The sequence below is a fragment of the Lissotriton vulgaris genome, chromosome 7, assembly GCF_964263255.1.
Source record: "Lissotriton vulgaris chromosome 7, aLisVul1.2, whole genome shotgun sequence".
Lineage (NCBI taxonomy): Eukaryota > Metazoa > Chordata > Amphibia > Caudata > Salamandridae > Lissotriton > Lissotriton vulgaris.
The window spans coordinates 1,498,491,997-1,498,513,706 of record NC_141695.1 but is presented as its reverse complement, the minus strand read 5'-3'; the positions used below and the strand labels follow the sequence as shown (position 1 = coordinate 1,498,513,706).

The following is a 21,710-nucleotide window of genomic DNA, read 5'->3' as shown; positions in this document are numbered from 1 at the left end:
TCCTGGAAAAATTTCCGAATAAAGGAGGCCATGTCAGCCCCTTCCAAATTTTCCGGAACACCATAAACGCGTAAATTATTTCGTCTATTGCGATTTTCCAAATCCTCGGTGTGAAGTTTGAGCTTGTGGATCTCTTGTTCCAATAATGGAATCTTAGTTGAGAGGTCTTGGACATCGCTCATTCGCTGCTCTAAATTCAAAACTTTATTTTCCATGACCACCCAGCGCTCCTCAATCTGTTGAAGTTTAGCATTAGTAGCAGACATAAAAGGTTGAAGACCACGCACCTCTTCAAGGATGGAGTCCAGTACAGGATTAGTCGAAGAGTTAATTGGGGAGGGCGGGTCATTTTTAGGCCTTTTAGGTTTGGTTCCGGTCTGCGACAACTTCGGCGAGGTAGAGACATTCGCCATGGTTCAGGATACCAGATGCAGGTATGAAGAAAATATGTACCACCGTGAAAAACAGAGTCCAATAAAATTGTAGAGTTTGAACCGGACTGGAGATGCACTATGATAATAGGGGCACACAATGTGGCAAATGTAAGGGTATGAAAAAAGGAACCGCCAAGTAACGCACTATACTTCAGTGCAAAGACAACAAAAAGCCACACATCACCGCAGGTGAGGCATCAACCAAGACCGGAACATGGACAAGGTGGCATATCACAGCACAAATATAAAGTGCCAGGCTAGAAAAGTAAAAGCCGGAACACAATAAGGCTTGCATAAACAATGACAAAATGCAGGAGGCCGATGATCATGAGGAACCAGGAGAGCAAGTGTCGTGAAAAGACGATAAGGGAATCACCACATTGCCCTTATGTAGAAGTAGAAAACATCGCAGTCAGGAGACTCAAAATGGCGGCCGTTTTACCTCAGAGGAGCTGTTGCGCAGTAGACTTAAATAGGCAAAGCGCACAAAGTAGAAAGAAACTCTGAGCATTCAGTAAAGAGAGCAGCACCATAATAGTATGTCCAGAACAAGCTAATGCCGGAATGAAAGGGGGATTGAAGAAGTTGCGAAGAGGGACATTCACGCCGGCGGCAAACAAAATGGCGGCCGTTCGTGATGAGATGTCAGAGAAAAGTTACCGTTGTAAATTTTCGGTGAAATGTCGCTCGTAGACGCTGCACAAGTGCTCCATTGTAGACTGTCCACCTTCCGACACTGCTGTATACCAGAAAAGCCGTCCAAAATACGGCAGGAAGGGTCCTCACGGCATCCGCAGATTAGTCCGTAGCGGAGCTCACGGGAAAGACGTCCTCTGCAGATGGCACGCAAGCCACGCCCCGCCAGAATGCATTATTACCCCAAGATGGTGCCCCCCAATGGTCATCAAACAAAACAAATCCATCATGCTAGTTCACAATGCACTGAAAGCCGGGTTAGTATCCCATCCGCATTGCTGGTGAATTTAGGATTGAACTGGCGGGATGGAATTACGTTTCTTGGTTCAAGGTACATTCAGAACTAGCAGGCCATGCCTGGCTGGACCTGCAGCTCCTTCTCACAGCCAAAGGCTCCTATTGGGTGTCTGTGTGTGATGACTCAAGCCCAACCCCTAGGTGAATATCTCAAGCGAGAAAAAGACAAGATGTGTTTTTGATACTCTGCCCTATGGGAATCACAGTGCAGAAAATAAGTATGGATACTGTTTCCATCGCAGTGTAATAACGGACTACGACTGGCTCATACAAAGGTAACACATCCATATAAGCACCATTAGACAATTTAATCCTGTTCCCCTTTAAAATGAGTAAAGCAGAGTTTATTATGGGTAGTCACTGTTCGCTACCGCTGCTCATGTCTGGCACTTTGGTCCCTATGCCTGGTCTCAGATAAAGAAGGCAGTGCCAGGGAACGGTGCTTTAAGACAGCAGCTGAATTCAACATGGCGGACAGCACAGGTAAACGCAGTGGGGCGGGACGAGGGGGTCGAAGGGGGAGTCGACAGGATAGGTATTATTTATTTATTTAATTATATCTATTCCGTCGTCTGTCTACTCCTAGGGGCGGCCTTAGGCATGTGCAAGCTGTACACCTGCACAGGGCCACCAAACCCCAGGGGCCACCACGCCAATATATATCCTTAATATAATAATCCTCTGAGGATGGATACATATTTGCGTAGCGGCCCCTGGCAGGTATTTGGGGGCCTCCGACTCACCCTCTTCACTGGCCTCCGCACTCCGCCCCGGCCGGACCCCCTCTTACGGGCCCCCTACCTAGGCTCCCTGCCCAGGGCTGCCATGAACCTAGAGCCGCCCCTGCTACTCCCCCCCCCCCCCCCTTCCCACATTGCCCCCACCCCACGGCGCTTAGGTGTGCCGGCTGTCACTAGCCCCACCCCCCCTCCCCCCATCCCCCAGCAACAGGCAGGAGGCGGGTGAGGGGTTCGCGAATCAAAGTGTGCGTGATGCCATTTCTATCCCAGGCAAATTGGTGAATCAATGATGTGTTGCCTCATGAATTGAAACTGTATTTCTATAGCGCAAGCCAACTTAAAAGGCAGCAGAGCGCCTTGTGGCAAGGAATTGTAATGTGCTAATCATTAAAAGCGTTGCATTCTGCTAAACATTTACGGCCAGATTCATCAAAGCAAAATTGGCTCACAAAGGGCCAGATACTGAGACTCCGGCCCTTTGCAAGCGCTATTTTTGCATTTGGGATTCATCATCCCAAATGCAAAAATCGCAATTACAGAACTCGCTAAATTGCGAAGAATGGCATTTAAGGAATCTAAATTAGAGATTCCTTAAATGCTATTCATGAACCTTTTATAACTTGCAAATTCGCAATATGGGGCTGCTATTTACCGCGAAGTATAACTTCATGGTAAATAGCGAAAACTTAGAAAAATGCACTTTAGTGCATTTTTCTAAATTGTATGTTACACACACACATGTCCTTTGAACATGTGTGTGCGCAACACCTGTGTACATTTGCATTTCAGGGGTGCTACAGGGTGTCCTTTGGACACCCTGGCACCCTTGAAATCGCATCCTTATTTGCGATTCGCAAATTGCTAATCGCAATTAAGGATTGACTCCCATTCATTCCTATGGGCCTTTAGGCCCATAGGAATGAATGGGAAATTGCCTCCTTATTTGCGATTAGCAATTTGCGAATCGCTAATAAGGAAGCAGTAGAAATCGCAAAAAATATTGCAATTTCTACATGCATCCCGTTTTGCGAGTCTGTAATAGCGATTCCTTAATAATCGCTAATACAGACTCGCAAAAGGGGACTTTGATGAATCTATATGCCTGGATCTAGTACACATGTGGAAACCCATGTAATGAGAACGAAAACTTAAATAGAAGTGTATCCTAATCGATGTTTTAAAGTCGATTTGTCTACCAAATAGTAAACGCATGGAAAAATAAATTTCTCGTGTAATATATAATGTTCATGATCTGAGCAAAGAAACCTACCCCTGCATGACCTATTTAGGTTTAGAAATGCTTTATTAAAGAGAATACAAAAAAGCAATTACAAGATGTAAAAGAAAAAACATAATCAAATCAATCCAAGCATATATGAATCAAATAAAGTATTATGAAATAATACACCTTTCTATAACATAAGAAGGAAAATTTACATATAAAAAAACATCCAGAATTAGTGAAGCATAGAATAATAAACTAGGAACCTATGAGATTGAATTAAAATATATAAACACAATACTAAACATATGCATTTTAATGCATGGACTGTTTAAACTTTGATTTATTATTTTAAGACGAGTACAATGTTGCAAGCTCTTATGGTTCATTAGGTCGAAGCCTGCATTGCAGGGCATGGCCCTGCTGCAGGCAAAGACCTATTGTGAACAGGTGGATTTCAGTACTGTGTGAAACCACGCCCCCTTTTTCCATTGGCAGGCCTCTCGAAACGGAGGCCTGCCATTTAAGCTCCTGTTTAGCAGATTTGTCTGCTCTGGATCCCGCCTCTCGAGGACTCCATGACCTGCCTTATGGTAGCACGACAATATTTTCAGAAATATTGCCTTGGCAACCATGAGGCAGGTCAGGGAGTCCTGGAGGGGCGGGAATCAGTATCGTGCTGCAAGTAACAATTATCACAGCATGAGACCCCACTTATCACAGCATGTCAACAGGCGCCCCAGGCTGCTGGAGCACTCAACTATAATTAATGTGCAGTTGAGTGCTCCAGCAGTGTGGAGCGCCTCTCTGCATGCAGTGATAATTATCACTTTGGAGCCTCATGCTGTGATAATTAGGGTGGCATGCTCTATTTGCAGCACAGAACATTTTCAAAGAAGGCGAAGCAGCGACATTCATTGGAGACACTCACCCTCACGCCCTCACCCCCCTCACTCGCCCTCACCCCCTCACACCCCCTGACCCCTCACACACCTCCTCACCCTCACACCCCCTCACTCTCACACACCCTCACACACCCTCACCCTCTCACCCTCACACACCCTCTTACCCTCACACACCCTCTCACCCTCACACCCCCTCACCCTCACACCGCCTCACCCTCACACCGCCTCACCCTCACACCCCCTCACCCTCACACTGCCTCACCCTTACACTGCCTCACCCTCACACCCCCTCACCCTCACACACTCTCACCCTCACACCCCTCCCATACCCTCACTCACCCTCACACCCCCTCACCCTCTCACCCTCACTCACCCCCTCACACTCACACCCCCTCACCCCCTCTCACCCTCACACACCCTCACTCACTCTCACACCCTCACACTGCCTCACCCTCACACCCCCTCACCCTCACACACTCTCACCCTCACACCCCTCACATACCCTCACACACCCTCACTCACCCTCACACCCTCACACCCTCACTCACCCCCTCACCCCCTCACCCTCTCACCCTCACTCACCCTCACACCCCCTCACCCTCACACCCCCTCACTCTCACACACCCTCACCCACCCTCACCCTCACACCCCCTCACCCCCTCTCACCCTCACACACCCTCACTCACTCTCACACCCCCTCACCCTCACACCCCCTCACCCTCTCACCCTCACACACCATCACCCTCAAAAACCCTCACCCTCACACACACTCACCCTCACTCACCCTCACACACCCTCACACACCCTCACATACCCTCACCCGCATAGCATAACAAAACATAGCATAGCATAACGAAACACAGCATAGCATAGCATAACAAACAAAAGCATAGGATAGCAAAAGCACAGCATAACAAAACAAAGCATAGATTAGCAAAACAAAACATAGCATAACAAAACAAAACATAGCATAACAAAACACAACACAACAAAACATAGCATAACAAAACATAGCATAACAAAACAAAGCATAACAAAACAAAGCATAGCAAAACAAAGCATAGCAAAACAAAACATATCATAGTAAAACAAAACATAGCATAGCATAACATAACACAACAAAACATAGCAGAACAAAACATAGCATAACATAACATAAAACAAAGAATAGCATAACAAAACATAGCATAACAAAACATAGCAAAACACAGCATAGCATAACAAAACAAACCATAGCATAACATGACAAAGAATAGCAAAACAAAACATAGCATAGTAAAACAAAACATAGCATAGCATAACATAACACAACACAACAGCAGAACAAAAAGCATAACATAACAAAACATAGCATAACATAAAACAAAGCATAGCATAACAAAACATAGCATAACAAAACAGCAAAACACAACAAAATATAGCATAGCGTAAAACAAAACATAGCATAACATAACAAAACAAAACAGCATAACAAAACAGCATAACATAGCAAAACATAGCATAACATAACATAAAAAAAGCATAGCATAACAAAACATAGCAAAACATAGCATAGCGTAAGAAAACACAACAAAACATAGCATACATAACAAAACACAGCATTGCAAAGCATAGCAAAACATAGCATAGCGTAAGAAAACACAACAAAACATAGCATAGCATAACCAAACACAACATAGCATAGCATAACAAAACAAAGCTTAGCATAACAAAACATAGTATAACAAAGCATAGCATAGCATAACAAAACATAGCATAACAAAGCATAGCATAGCAAAACAAAGCATAGCATAATAAAACACAACAAAACATAGCATAGCATAACAAATCATAGCAAAACACAACAAAACATAGCATAGCATGACAAAGCATAGGATAGCAAAACTAAACATAGCATAGCATAACATAACAAAACAAAGCATAGGATAGCAAATCATAGCATAGCATAACAAAACATAGCATAACATAACAAAACATAGCATAACATAACAAAACATAGCATAACAAAACACAACAACACAGCAGAACAAAACATAGCATAACATAACAAAGCATAGCATAACAAAACAAAGCATAGCATAACAAAACACAACAAAACATAGCATACATAACAAAACATAGCATTGCAAAGCATAGCAAAACCTAGCATAGCATAACAAAAATACAACATAGCATAACAAAACACAACATAGCATAGCCTAACAAAACAATGCTTGGCATAGCATAACAAAACATAGCATAACAAAGCATAGCATAAAAAAGCATAGCATAACAAAGCATAGCATAACAAAACAGCATAGCAAAACAAAGCATAGCATAATAAAACAAAACATAGTATAGCATAACACAAAATAGCATAACAAAGCATAGCATATCAAAACACAACAAACCATAGCATAGCATAACAAAACAAAGCATAGGATAGCAAAACTAAACGGAGCATAGCATAACAAAACAAAGCATAGGATAGCAAAGCAAACATAGCATAGCATAACAAAACATTGCATAACATGACAAAACATAGCATAACAAAACACAACACATAGCATAACAAAACAGCAAAACACAACAAAACATAGCATAGCTTAACAAAACACAACAAAACATAGCACAGCAAAACATATAATAGCATAGCAAAACAGCATATCAAACACAACAAAACATACATAGCATAGCATAACAAAACATAGCATAGCAAAACATAGCATAGCATAATAAAACACAACATATAGCATAGCATAACAAAACATAGCATAGCATAACAAAGCATAGCATAGCAAAGCATAGCATAGCAAAACATAGCATAGCATAACAAAGCATAGCATAACAAAGCATAGCATAACAAAGCATAGCATAACAAAACATAGCATAGCAAAACAAAGCAAAGCATAGCAAAACACAACAAAACATAGCATAGCATAACAAAGCATAGCATAGCAAAACACAACAAAACATAGCATAGCATGACAAAACAAAGCATAGCATAGCATAACAAATCATACCAAAACACAACAAAGCATTGCATAGCATAACAAAACAAAGCATAGGATAGCAGAAAAACATAGCATAGCATAACAAAACAAAGCATAGAATAGCAAAACAAAGCATAGAATAGCAAAACAAAACATTGCATAGCATAACAAAACATAGCATAACATAACAAAACAGCATAGCATAACAAAACATAGCATAACATAACAAAACAGCATAGCATAACAAAACGCAACACATAGCATAACAAAACATAGCAAAACACAAAAATAGCATAGCTTAACAAAACACAACAAAACATAGCATAACAAAACAAAACATATCATAGCCTAGCAAAACATAGCATAGCATACCAAACACAACAAAACATAACGTAGCAAAATATAGCATAGCAAAACAAAGCATAACACACACAACCACACACACACAACTACGCACACACAACCACAAACACACAACCACACACACAACTATCTATCTATCATTCCATCTATCTATCTATCTATCTATCAATTTATCGCCCTCACTCCTATCAATCTATCTATCTATCTCCCTCACTCTATCTGTCTATCTATCTATCGCCCTCACTCTATCTGTCTATCTATCACCCTCACTCTGTCTATCTATCACCCTCACTCTATCTATCTAATCGCCCTCACTCTATCTATCTAATCGCCCTCACTCTATCTATCTAATCGCCCTCACTCTATCTGTCTATCTATCTATCTATCTATCTATCTATCTATCTATCTACTGGCCTCACTATCTATCGCCCTCACTCTATCTATCTAATCGCCCTCACTCTATCTATCTATCACCCTCACTCTATCTATCTATCGCCCTCACTCTATCTTGCTATTGCCCTCACTATCTATCTATCGCCCTCACTATCTATCTATCACCTTCACTCTATCCATCGCCCTCAGTCTATCCATCTCTCTCACTCTATCTATCGCCCTCACTCGATCTATCTCCCTCACTCTATCTATCGCCCTCACTCTATCTATCTATCGCCCTCACTCTATCTATCGCCCTCACTCTATCTTGCTATTGCCCTCACTCTATCTATCTATTGCCCTCACTATCTATCTATTGCCCTCACTATCTATCTATCTCCCTCACTCTATCTATCACCTTCACTCTATCCATCGCCCTCAGTCTATCCATCGCCCTCACTCTATCTATCGCCCTCACTCTATTTATCGTCCTCACTCTATCACCCTCACTCTATCTATCGCCCTCACTCTATCTATCGATCTATCTCCCTCACTCTATCTATCTATCTATCTATCTATCTATCTATCTATCTATCTATCTATCTATCTATCTATCTATCTATCTATCTATCTATCTGCCTCACTCTATCTATCAATCTATCTATCTTTTACCCTCACTCTATCTATCGCCCTCACTCTATCTATCTATCGCCCTCACTCTATCTATCTATCGCCCTCACTCTATCTTGCTATCGCCCTCACTCTATCTATCTATCTATTGCCCTCACTATCTATCACCCTTACTCTATCTATCGATTGCCCTCACTATCTATCGCCCTCACTCTATCATTCTATCTATCTATTTATCTAGATACTGATCCCCATCACTCTATCTATCTGTCTAGCTATCTATCGCCCTCCCTCTATCTATCGCCCTCCCTCTATCTATCTATCGCCCTCACTCTATCTATCTATCTATCGCCCTCACTCTATCTATCTATCTATCGCCCTCACTCTATCTATCTATCCCACTCACTCAATCTATCGCATCACCACAGCATTACTCAGCACCACCACAGCATCACTAAGGGGCACAACAACATCACTATGCGCTACCACAGGATCATTGAATGCCACAGCATCACTAGTCGCCACCACAACATCACTCAGCGCCACCACAGCATCAATCTGTGCAACCATTCAACAACTGGGTCAAATGTGTTCTCTCAATGTTTCAAGCTTTATTACAAATGTCACAAAAAGAGGTTAGTATTTCACTTCTGTTCTTGGATTTTCGTCACAATAAAATACACTGAACATATTCTTCACAAAAGTTATTTACAAAAGTTTAAGCTATTGCCATTATAAATTACAATAACTTTTATTTAAGTATTAATTATTTAAAAAAATTATAAGCCATTGTTATTTGTAATATCAATACATCCAAGTCTCGTGAATACAACACATATTGCATTACAAATGCTATAGGTGTCACAAGTTATAACTATTGGCACTGTAAATGACGAAGCTATTATTTTTGCTATTTTCAAAACCAACACATAAATAAAAAATGTGTCATTTACAATACCAATAGCTCAAACTTTCCTAATGCGAGACCTTATGCATTGCAAATGCTTGTTTTTAGTAGGTCTGGTTTGACAGTGCTGCTGTCTCATACCTATTCATAGAGTTGCTTTCAAATAAAAACAGACAGGCCTTTGGCTCCACCTAGTGGACTACATAGCGATCACGTCCTTCTACTGGCCCTTTACTATTCTGCCTCCTGTAGAATGAATGTTTCAATTTTAAGGCACGAGGGGCCTATTTTTCATCTCAAATCTACGCTGAATAATTGCACATCTAATTCTTTACCGAATGCATGCATTGTACAGCGAGAGCAATTGTTATTTTTTCACCATAGCAGGGTTTTTTACTCTGTTTGGATTGAAAATATAAGCCAAAACTAATGGCTGTGCAGATGCTTGTAAGATTTTGAATATAAGCTCCTGATGAACTGCCTAAAGAATTATGATAAAAGAGAGAATGTTGACAAAAATGTATCAAAGTGCTGTGAGACTCTCCGCCATCACCCAAGCCGCAAATATAAAAGAAAGAGATGGAATTTTGCTTGACAGCTTGGATTCTGAGGCACTGTCATGTGTACCTTAATAGCGTACTAAATGGTATAACTTGTGTCATTGGTGTGAGCAACAGGTTGCATTTGTATGTTAATCTCACCAGAAGGAATCATTTCAAAGCTTGAAATGTACATTCACATATATTTGGAAATAATCCCCTATTAGGGATGCTGTGCATTGGCAAACGGTTATTTCCCATCCCATCTGGCGTAATGCAAGAGCCTAGCACACTGCGTGGAAAATATGCTAATTCTTGGCATTGAATTATAATAGTCATATGGGATAGAGTTTCTGACATTTGAAACACTTTAAAGTGACAGATGGTAAATCCCGAGTAAATGGTACCTTGCAAAAATGCAAAACATTTTTGGAAAAGCGACTTCACCCAAGAACAAACAATATTTTGGAAGAAAACGCTTGGCGGCATTTCCAGATAGTGTGTTGTCGGGCCCTGGAAATGTTATAAAAGCAGTGAGGTGCTTTACAAAATATGGGGGCCAATTCACAAGGGCGTTTATGAATACTCCAGAAATGAACTGAATTCTCAGCTAATAACATTTAATATTCTCCTGTGAAGCAGAACTACATGATTGGCCCCATAATCTTTCAGCTAAGTCAAAATTAATGTTCTAGTGGATTTCTTTTTTTCTTACTCTTTTGGTACAAAAGGAAACCTTTTCATACTAGTCTATATTCCGAATTGGTTCTTTATTGTGTAGAAGACTATGCTAATATATATTTATTTTCTGAACATAGTGGAAACCTGGTGAAGCCGACAGTGACGGGGAACACGCCGCTCCACTACTGCAGCCTGTACAACAAAACCGAATGTATCAAACTCCTTCTCAGAGCCAAAGTCGACATATCCATTAGTAAGTGGTTGTTGAACCTTGCTTTCTCCTTGCTCAGTGAGCAGTTCGCTTGTTTGTGGGACAATGTGCCTTTCGGTACTTGTGCAGTTAACTACGTTATTAATACAAATATGATATCTCAAGGTGTTACCTGTCTGAGGCTGAACCATAAAACATGATCAACATATTTCTGAAGAGAGCTCTGCATTGATTTGCCATTTCCCACGTGGTTTTGCTGAAATGAGACACGCTTTGCAAGCCAACACTGACTGTGTGTGTGTTTCTTGTGGGGATGCTGAGGCAATGTGATAAAATATTGGCCTGTGGGAAATCCTTTACCTGTCATGTACCCCTCTACTGTACGTATGTGGTGTTTGTACAGTGTGAATCCAGCCAATAGGCAGCAGAGCTCTGGACAGGGTCATAGGCAGAGATACAGTTACTGAGTGATTAGAGGTAGGCCTGGGCTCCAGTGGAATAGCGAGCAATAGTTCAGCAGGTGCAGTAACACTGGGGCTCAGGGGTGTGAGGAGTTCGCTGCAACCAAATGAAGGTTGGTTTTTGCTATCAAACAAGGAGATGGGGGCGGGCTCGCTTTCCTCACTTGCGTCAGGTCCTATGGCACCCTTGCCTCTTCATGGCTGGGCTGTTCGACTGGAGGTGGGATTTTACTTCATTGGGATGTAGAGTACCTTAAAGGGGTGCGTCTTCATCTATTTCCTACATTGGAGCACGGTGGAGGTAGTCCTAATGGATACAGGGATGTTGTTCCAGATTTTGGATGCAGAAACGGAGAATGCCTGTTGTCTTGTTTTTCTTTTTGAACATCTCCATGTCCAATCTGGGCGTGTTCTGGCTGTGGGTGTGACAGGGTGCACCGAAGAGTATATATAACCTTATCAGTCGTTCCCTCCAGTTCCCAGAAGTGGCACTTTGTAGCAGTAGATCATAGTGCACATAGATCTCGACTAAATATTGAGGACTCTGGACAACAAGTTCACCCCCTCTAAGTTCAGGCCTGAGGTGTCCTTTAAATACAGTTGTAAAAGGCTTAAGATGATCTCTTCACAGAGTGTTTACCTTTATGCCACCAGAGTTTCTCACATCTGTGAGCAGACTTATTGTGTTCTCTTCTTGGTGTGATCCAGCCAATGTCTCATCTGCTTGACTTCAAATGAATTTCCCCTAGTTCTTTCCCTGATCAATTCTCCTCAGTCAAGTCTGGTATAAGAACATCTTCCAATCAGATTGCAGCCCTCTGCAGAACTATAGTCCTGTTCCTGAGTAGAGAGTTGAACCATTTGCCTTCTATACATGGAGATGCAGCCTGTGATCTTTGAGAGCCAGCAGTAGCTTCAAGGGTTGCTGCTCCTTCATTTTGGCCCCTCCTTCGGCTGCTACTGGAGACCTTCAGGCCTATGTACAAGATTTTATTTCTAGATGGCCTCCTGGTTGAAGTCTTCATCCTTCAGTAATGGATGATTCTACAACTTTCATCAGCTACTGTATTTTCATCTGGTGTCCTATAGTTTTTGTGAAGTATTTTGTGCCTGAATGCCTTACCTGATCACAGGCCTCTGGTACTTTTGGGCCTTGCTTGATGGATCTCCAAAGGAATGTCTCAGCGTTTTAAGGTAATTGTAGCCATGCAGGTTGTTTGAAAGAGCTCTAGAAACAGCAACTGCTGCCCTTGGAAAACCCATTGGTACTCCAATGCACTAAACTCTGGATCAAAGTTTACAAATGATATTATAGCTGTCTTATACTGATTTCAGGTTTTGCTAAAATGTGTTTGTGAATGCTGGCTCGCTAGTCACAAAGACCTCTCTCTCCTTCCTGCCCCAGAAAAAAATACTACAGAAAGAACCAGTGTGGGGATTTTCTTGAACTATCAAATCTGGCTCCTGTTCCTGGAGGAATTTGAAAAGAACATACAGGACTCCCTATTACTCTATGTGAGGGATGTTACCTATCTCCTTACTTCTCTTTATCCTTTATAACTAGTGGTTTGTAGAGGAGAAGATGTGGCCAGAGCCATCAACTATAGAACTAGGCAATCAGATTTGAGTCCCGATACCTGCACAATATTCTGTGATTCTGCTCAAATCATTTAGGAACTGATTTAGAGTTTGACAGACAGGTTACTCCGTCACAACGTGACCGATACTCCATCCGCCTTACTACAAGTGGGATTGGACATAAAAATGCACTTTAATAAGGCAGATGGGATTTCCGTCATGTTTGTGACGGAGTAACCCACCAGCCAAAATCTAAATTAAGCCCTTAATCTCCATCTGCTTGAAAAAATCAATCTGATTTTATGTAATATAATCTGGTGCTCGCAGAAAATGCTCTAATGCCCTTGAGCCAAGTTTGCGCTATATAGAACGGACGGACGGACGGACGGACGGACGGACGGACGGACGGACGGACGGACGGATGGATGGATGGATGGATGGATGGATGGATGGATGGATGAATGGATGGATGGAAGGATGGATGAATTTGATTTTGAACTCAATGGACTGTTCCATATCTTGATTCTGATTTCATGCAGGAAATGATGCCGGCGAGTCAGCAATGGACATGGCCAAGAGGCAGAAGTATCCCCAATGTGAGCAGCTGGTAAGAACTGCATTTTAAATTTAGTTTTATTATGTTTAGTAATAAACGCAATGTGCTGAACATTATAGTAGCAAACTTTATTACTTCACATACTTTGATACTTTCCTGATTTGCCAAGCAATGTATATATGAAATAAGAATGCTGGAAACAATCTAGGCATTCGTGTTGGAATTTACCCTTTTTGCAGTACTATCCCCAAACCTTTTGCTTCTTCCTCCTATTTTCCCTGACCTGAGTTTGTTGGCATTAGAACTCTGGGCACTTTACTACTGCTAATCAGTGCTAAAGTGCATATGCTCTCTGTGTAAATTATGAATGATTATCCATGACTGGGGGGGAACATCCTTTACAACGCGGATGTTACCCCGCAGTGCAGTTACGACGCGTCTTTTACAACGCAAGTCGTAACCACGACTTGCGCTGGAGGGCGCTCTAGGCTAAGGAATAGTAGATTACTATTCCAACACCATCCCTACTGTACGAAGGCTGGTGTTGGAATAGTACATTTAACTATTCCTAAGTCCAGCACCCCTACAGCGCAAGTCGTGGTAACGACTTGCGTTGTAAAAGACGCGTTGTAAAGTACCGCAATGTAATACATCACGTGGTAACAATGTACATTCATGACTGGGGTATTTGATTTACTGGTACGTCCCTATAAAGTGCGCTGATTGAGCCAGAGCGTGTAAATCAAATGCTGCTAGTGGGCGTGTAGCACTGGTTGTGCCACCACATGAGTCACCCTGTAAATGTGTCTCAGACCTGTCTCTGTAGTGTCTGCATCATCCGTTGTTAACTGCCATGTTTACCAGGTGTTAGAAATAGGGTTTCTGGCTAACTAGGGTAAGCACCTAAGCCAGGCAGAACCCACCACTCTAGTCAGGGTAAAGGAGTTACATACCCGAGATATCCCCTACTTACCACCTTGGTAGCTTGGCAGAGCAGTCAGGCTCATCCCAGAGGCAATGTGTAAAGCGTTTGTGCAAAACACACACACACACCAGTGACACACTAGGCACATCACAAAAAGAGACCCCACACAAGGTTATATAAAAATAATCTTTGTATTACACATAAAACACATTAGACCACAATCACATAGATCATAAATAACTTTGCCACTAGACAATGATCATTATATCACAAATAGTGCACTGAAGCCAGCACATGTATTTTGCACTAAATCACTTTGTATATAAAAAAAGAGGGTTGTCAAGTAGGTAAACATAACCACTTTCAGTGCACTGTAGCCAGTACACTCACTTTGCACATAAATCATTTGTTATATAAATTAATTCGGGGTTATCTGCCCAGGCCTTGAAGCGGGAACCTGCAATCCAGCCATGCGTGTGGGCAAATTACCAGTCTGTCGCAACCAGGCCGACCCTAGCAATGCTGTCTGGGGGGAGACCGAGTAACTCTGGTTTGCCACCATGTGCTATCACCACCATCTGGTGGCTTGATCGTGCCCCTCTCTCTCAGCTCCTACTGGGGGCACCACTGTGAGCGCTTGAACATGCCAGGTGGAGGCACTCAACCGGTCCCCTGCCCGGGAACAGCAGATTCCTCAGATCGGCACCCCTGCTGCACGGAGGGGGAGGTTCAAGGGGTTTGCTTTGCCTGTAGTGCGTCAGCGAAGCTCCTGGTTGCTGTGGTCCTTAGGGCCCGGCCCCCTGCTGGGCGGGACTGCGATGAGTCATGGATTCTCTTCCTCATATCAAGAGGTTGCTTAACAACGCCTAGGGCCCTGCGACATTGGTGGAGCGGCAGCACAGGTATCTCGGGTTTCTCTTGCGCAGCAGAAATATATCGGCTTCAGACTCTGGCCCAAGGCGGTGTATGGGGTGGCGCCCTAGGCAGGTTGCTCCTTCCTGATGTCACACAACGGGGAGCCCACCGGGCACCCAGGCAGTAAAGCACACAGCGCTGTAATAGAGCCAAACGCACAGCACTCTGTCAGTAGTAAAGCACACAGAGCGCTTGCAAAGCACACGAAGCTCCGCGAAAGTAACGGTTGCAGAGCAAAGCACTCAGAGCTCTGCCAAAGTAAATATATGGAAACTTTGATATCCCTGAGTTTCCCAGAACAGGAGGCCAGCACACACAGGCCCTTGGAGATTTCTTCTCAAGCAGGATATCACAGCAGGGCAAAAACAGTCCCATTTCCTCTTTCCCAGACAGAAGCAGGCCAACCCACCACTCACATAGAAAAGGTAGAACTCTTCACACAGTCCTTCCACTCTTCTTCTTGACAGGGTCCTCTTGTTCCTTGAAGTAATCTAAAGTCCTGGAGTTTTAGTCCAATATTTGTACCTCATTTTGTCATTGTTCTCTTTGTGGCAAGGGTCTCTGAACCCAGTCCAAACCAGTCCTGTCCTCTGTGGTCCAGCATGACCACAGGGGATGGAGACCACATTGCGTAAAGGAGGCACAGCACATTCAGGTGCAAGTGAAGCTCCTCCCACCACTTTAATTGTAGCCAAGGTCTATTCAGCTCAGCTATGAGTCACCCAGGAAAGGCAGGACACACCTCAATCCCCCCCTCACCTTGTGGCTGTCTACAGTGAATGCACCTACCACGCTCCTGTCACTCCAAAACCAGACAGTCAATACACAAACAGCATAGGCACACAGCATGGTTAAACAAGAAAAATGCCTACTGTCGACAAAAAAGAGGCATTTTCAAACACATATGTGCTATTAAATTCTGAGTTCAGAGAGCCTAAACGTTATTTTCTGTCCTGTCCCAATGGAAAGTTACACTTGTAAGAGTAACTCCAATTTGAGTCTATGGGATAGATAGCCTTTCAATAGTAAAAAACCGAAATTGGCAGTATTTCACTATCAGAGCATGTTACATACACACGTGCATGTCCTACCTTTCACATACACTACAACCTGCCCATGGGGGTACCTTAGGCCTACCTGAGGGGAGCTTTACATGTAAGAAAAGGGAAGGTTGGGGACTGACAAGTGGGTGCCCTTGCCAGGTCAACATGGCAGTTTAAAACTGGGCGTGCAGGTCATCAGATATCTTTACAGGGCTACTCATGTGGGTGGCACAACACAATCAGTGCTGCAGGCCAACTAGCACCATTTGATTTACAGGCCCTTGGCACACCCAGTACACAGTAATAGGGACTGACCAGTAAATCAAATATGCCAACCATTGCTAACCAATCACAATGTATTCAGGGAACTCTAGCACTTCGACACTGATTAGCAATGGCAAAGTGCCAAAAGCATCTAAGCTAGCAAAATAGAAATCCAAGTGAGTCCCAAAAAAGTCGGCCTTAGCTTCTTCAGTGCCCAGACCACAGCAAAAGCTTCTCGCTCAAATGCACTCCACCTCTGTTCCCTGGGAAGTAGCCTCCAACTGATGAAAGCTACAGGTTGGTCCAAGCCCTCATTGTTCAATTGTGGGAGAACGGCACCTACACCATGCCTGAAGCATCTGTCTGCACAACAAACTCTTGGGAGAAATTGGGTGCCTTGAATTGCTTTCAGTATAGAATGCTCATAGCAGACGAAGGATTGAATGTGACAAAAAATGATTTACTTTTCATATGTATATTATTCATTAGAGCGGAAGCTCTTTCTACATGGTGAAATGATGCATCATACAGCCAATAGCTTGATGTGAGAGAAAGGGTCTCCTCTGGGCTGAGCCTACATGTCTATTTTATAGAATTACAAAGAACAGGCCTTGCAGACAGGTGCCCGGCCACGCCAGGCCTAATAAACATTATTTTACATTTATTTTTACTCCAATGGCTCCGACAAGCAAAATTAATTGAATTTCACCTCTATGCCTATATACTGATGGTTTAAATAAAACTTTCCAGAAATATTGTATAATTGAGAGTCAAAGCATGTCTTCAAAAGGTCTTGGTTAGCTGTATGTAGTATCACTCATTACATCATCATGAAGGGTTGCACGCAAGTAGTTTCTGGTACAATGATGCATTTATTATTGCATGAGTCTCAATAGAGCAATGCCAACGGAAAGTTTGAAGCTGCCACCTCTTCTTCGGGTGCCAGCACCAAATAATCATTAAACAAAATGAAAGCTTTTACTGCCAGTATGCGCCTCTGCCCTTTATCTCAGGTACTGGTGTCTGGCCAACAAGGAATGATTACAATAATTCTAACTACTGGCAAGCACTTGGGGTAGTATTCCAACCCAAGATTCTTTTGCCTAAGATGCCACCTTAGTTAGGACTCAACTATGTGCAAATCAGTCTTGACCCTGCTCCAATAGGAACCATCCAGCTAGAACTGCCAAGCCAGATTCTTCCTCAACCGAAACACAGGCAGCCTAGTGTCTGGTGAAGACATCGCTGCACAAAAAAAAATTCCCAACATGCTGCCATTTCCTTTCCTTGTGGAAGTACAGCTCATAGGATTAGGGCTCATGAAGTAACAAAGGTTGATAAAGATAACCGTGAGTAGCCAGATCACAGCTTGAAAATGGGCTGAGATCTGCAGAAACAAATTGTGCATTGCCTATAAAAGAAAGGAATGCTATATATAGGCAATCATCTTAAGAAAAACATCTTAGCCTATTCTCTGCCATACAAACTGATAATTGATAAGCCCAAAATTGCGAGTGCAAGATATAGAAACCTCTACCTCAAGCAGAAGGCTCGAGCTGCAAATTGTACTCCGATCATAAGACTGAACAAGCATTGGCATAGCCAATAGGTCTCGCATTTGGGACTTTATACGTGTTTAGCCATGCAACAGTTGGTGTTGTTGCACCAAGGATATTTTGCTGCATAACTAAATACTTATAGGGTCCAAAAAGCGAAACCTATTGGCTATGCCAATGCTTGTTTGTGTTTCGTTGCTGTTTTGTTTAACCCCTTGCCCGCGGCCGGAATTCCACTTCTGTGCGGCACATTCTGATCGCAGGCTTGGTCATGACGGCTGGGAGCCGTCATCAGCACACGAGCACTGTGTGCCATGACTGCTCCCAGCCGTCATCAGCATCGAAGGGGTTAAGTTGCCAGATCTACAATAGCTGGACATGGTTTTTGTTAACAGTTCTTTGCATCAAATGAACTTGTTTTCATTGCTCTGAATGTTGTTTCCATTCTGGTTGTAGGAAGCAGTCATTCCCGGGGTGTGGGGGCTGCCTAGCTGTGCGCATGCGCCGAACTTTGCAAATGAGAAAAAGCCTGGTGCAGGCGCAATTTACAAGTGTGGAGTGAGTGAGCCCCAGGCAGCATGACTCACTGACACAGGAGTTCATGCACTGCACCTGCATACTCAGCATGGTTTAAGGAAACTCGACCCACTCCCTCCCAGGCATCGAATACATATCATACCAAGAAACTCTTGGAAGAGCCTGCTGGCTGCACTGACTGGTGGTGTGTGTGCCTGGTGCAAGCGTGCATTGTCGGCTAGTGTTGTGTGTGCCTGGTGGAAGCGTGCACTGACAGCTGATGGTGTGTGTGTGTGGTGGAAGCGTGCACTGACGGCTGGTGGTGTGTGTGCCTGGTGGAAGCGTGCACTGATGGCTGGTGGTGTGTGTGCCTGGTCGAAAGCGTGCACTGATGGCTGGTGGTGTTTGTGCCTGGTGGAAGCGTGCACTGACGGCTGGTGGTGTGTGTGCCTGGTGGAAGCGTGCACTGACGGCTGGGGGTGTGTGTGCCTGGTGGAAGCGTGCACTGACGGCTGGTGGTGTGTGTGCCTGGTGAAAGCATGCACTGACGGCTGGTGGGGTGTGCCTGGTGGAACCATGCACCGACGGCTGGTAGTGTGTGACGGCTGTTAGTGTGCTTGCCTGGTGAAAGTGTGCACTGACTTTGGTGGTGTGTGTGCCTGGTGGAAGTGTGCACTGACGGCTGGTAGTGTGTGTGCCCAGCGAAAGCGTGCACTGATGGCTGGTGGTGTGTGTGCCTGGTGGGAGCTTGCACTGACGGCTGGTGGTGTGTGTGCCTGGTGGAAGCGTGCACTGACAGCTGGTGGTGTGTGCCTTGTGGAAGCGTGCACTGATGGCCGGTGGTGTGTGTGCCTGGTGGAAGCGTGCACTAATGGCTGGTGGTGTGTGTGTCTGGTGGAAGCGTGCACTGACGGCTGGTGGTGTGTGTGCCTGGTGGAAGCGTGTACTGATGGCTGGTGGTGTGTGTGCCTGGTGGAAGCGTGCACTGATGGCTGGTGGTGTATGTGTCTGGAGGAAGCGTGCACTGGGGGCTGGTGGTGTGTGTGCCTGGTGGAAGCGTGCACTGACGGCTGGTGGCGTGTGTGCCCGGTGAAAGCGTGCACTGATGGCTGGTGGTGTGTGTGCCCGGTGAAAGTGCGCACCAACAGATGGTGGTGTGTGTGTGCCTGGTGAAAGCGTGCTCTGAAGGCTGGTGGTGTGTGTACCTGGTGGAAGCGTGCATCTGACGGCTGGTGGTGTGTGTGCCCGGTGGAAGCGTGCACTGACGGCTGGTGGTGTGTCTGCATGGTGGAAGTGTGCACTGACGGCTGGTGGTGTGTGTGCCTGGTGGAACCATGCACTGACGGCTGGTGGTATGTGTGCCTGATGAAAGTGTGCACTGTCGGCTGGTGGTGCGTGTGCCTGGTGAAAGGGTGCAGTGACGGCTAGTAGTCCATGTGCCCGGTGAAAGCATGCACCGATGGTTGGTGGTATGTGTGTGCCTGGAGAAAGCGTGCACTTACGGCTGGTGGTGTGTGTCTGGTGGAAGTGTGCACCAATGGCTGGTAGTGTGTGATGGCTGTTAGTGTGCGTGTCTGGTGAAAGTGTGCACTGACGGTGGGTGGTGTGTGTGCCTGGTGGAAGCGTCCACTGACGGCTGGTGGTGTGTGTGCCCGGTGGAAGCGTGCACTGACGGCTGGTGGGGTGTGCCTGGTGGAACCATGCACCGACGGCTGGTAGGGTGTGACTGCTGTTAGTGTGCTTGCCTGGTGAAAGTGTGTACTGACTTTGGTGGTGTGTGTGCCTGGTGGAAGTGTGCACTGACGGCTGGTGGTGTGTGTGCCCAGCGAAAGCGTGCACTGATTGCTGGTGGTGTGTGTGCCTGGTGGGAGCTTGCACTGATGGCTGGTGGTGTGTGTGCCTGGTGGAAGCGTGCACTGACAGCTGGTGGTGTGTGCCTAGTGGAAGCGTGCACTGACAGCTGGTGGTGTGTGTGCCTGGTGGAAGCGTGCACTAATGGCTGGTGGTGTGTGTGTCTGGTGTAAGCGTGCACTGACGGCTGGTGGTGTGTGTGCCTGGTGGAAGCGTGTACTGATGGCTGGTGGTGTGTGTGCCTGGTGGAAGCGTGCACTGATGGCTGGTGGTGTATGTGTCTGGTGGAAGCGTGCACTGGGGGCTGGTGGTGTGTGTGCCTGGTGGAAGCGTGCACTGACGGCTGGTGGCGTGTGTGCCCGGTGAAAGCGTTTACTGACGGCTGGTGGTGTGTGTGCCCGGTGGAAGCGTGTACTGAGGGCTGGTGGTGTGTGCCCAGTGGAACCGTGCACTGACGGCTGGTGGTGTGTGTGCCTGGTGAAAGCGTGCACCGACGGCTGGTGGTGTGTGTGTGCCTTGTGAAACGTGCACTGACAGCTTTTGGTGTGTGCCTGGTGGAAGAGTGCACCGACGGCTGGTAGTGTGTGACGGCTGGTAGTGTGTGTGTGCCTGGTGAAAGTGTGCACTGATGGCTGGTGGTGTGTGTGCCTGGTGGAAGCGTGCACTGATGGCTGGTGGTGTGTGTGCCTGGTGGAAGGGTGCACTGACGGCTGGTGTTGTGTGTGCCTGGTGGAATCGTGCACTGGCGGCTGGCGGTGTGTGTGCCTGGTGGAAGCGTGCACTGACGGCTGGTGGTGCGTGTGCCTGGTGAAAGCGTGCACTGATGGTTGGTGGTGTGTGTGCCCGGTGAAAGTGCGCACCGACAGATGGTGGTGTGTGTGTGCCTGATGAAAGCGTGCTCTGAAGGCTGGTGGTGTGTGTACCTGGTGGAAGCGTGCATCTGACGGCTGGTGGTGTGTGTGCCAGGTGGAAGCGTGCACTGACGGCTGGTGGTGTGTCTGCATGGTGGAAGTGTGCACTGACGGCTGGTGGTGTGTGCCTGGTGGAACCATGCACTGACGGCTGGTGGTATGTGT

General features: G+C 45.2%; 1 protein-coding gene across 1 annotated transcript in view; it reads left to right on the top strand.

The window, feature by feature from the left end:
- Positions 1-21,710, top strand: part of LOC147705870 (arf-GAP with SH3 domain, ANK repeat and PH domain-containing protein 1-like) — a 1,082,966-nt gene that overhangs the window by 827,348 nt on the left and 233,908 nt on the right. The window contains exons 20-21 of the mRNA XM_086932322.1: positions 10,896-11,011; positions 13,548-13,615. Coding sequence (XP_086788448.1) covers positions 10,896-11,011; positions 13,548-13,615 — 184 coding nt within the window. The remainder of the gene's footprint in view (positions 1-10,895; positions 11,012-13,547; positions 13,616-21,710) is intronic.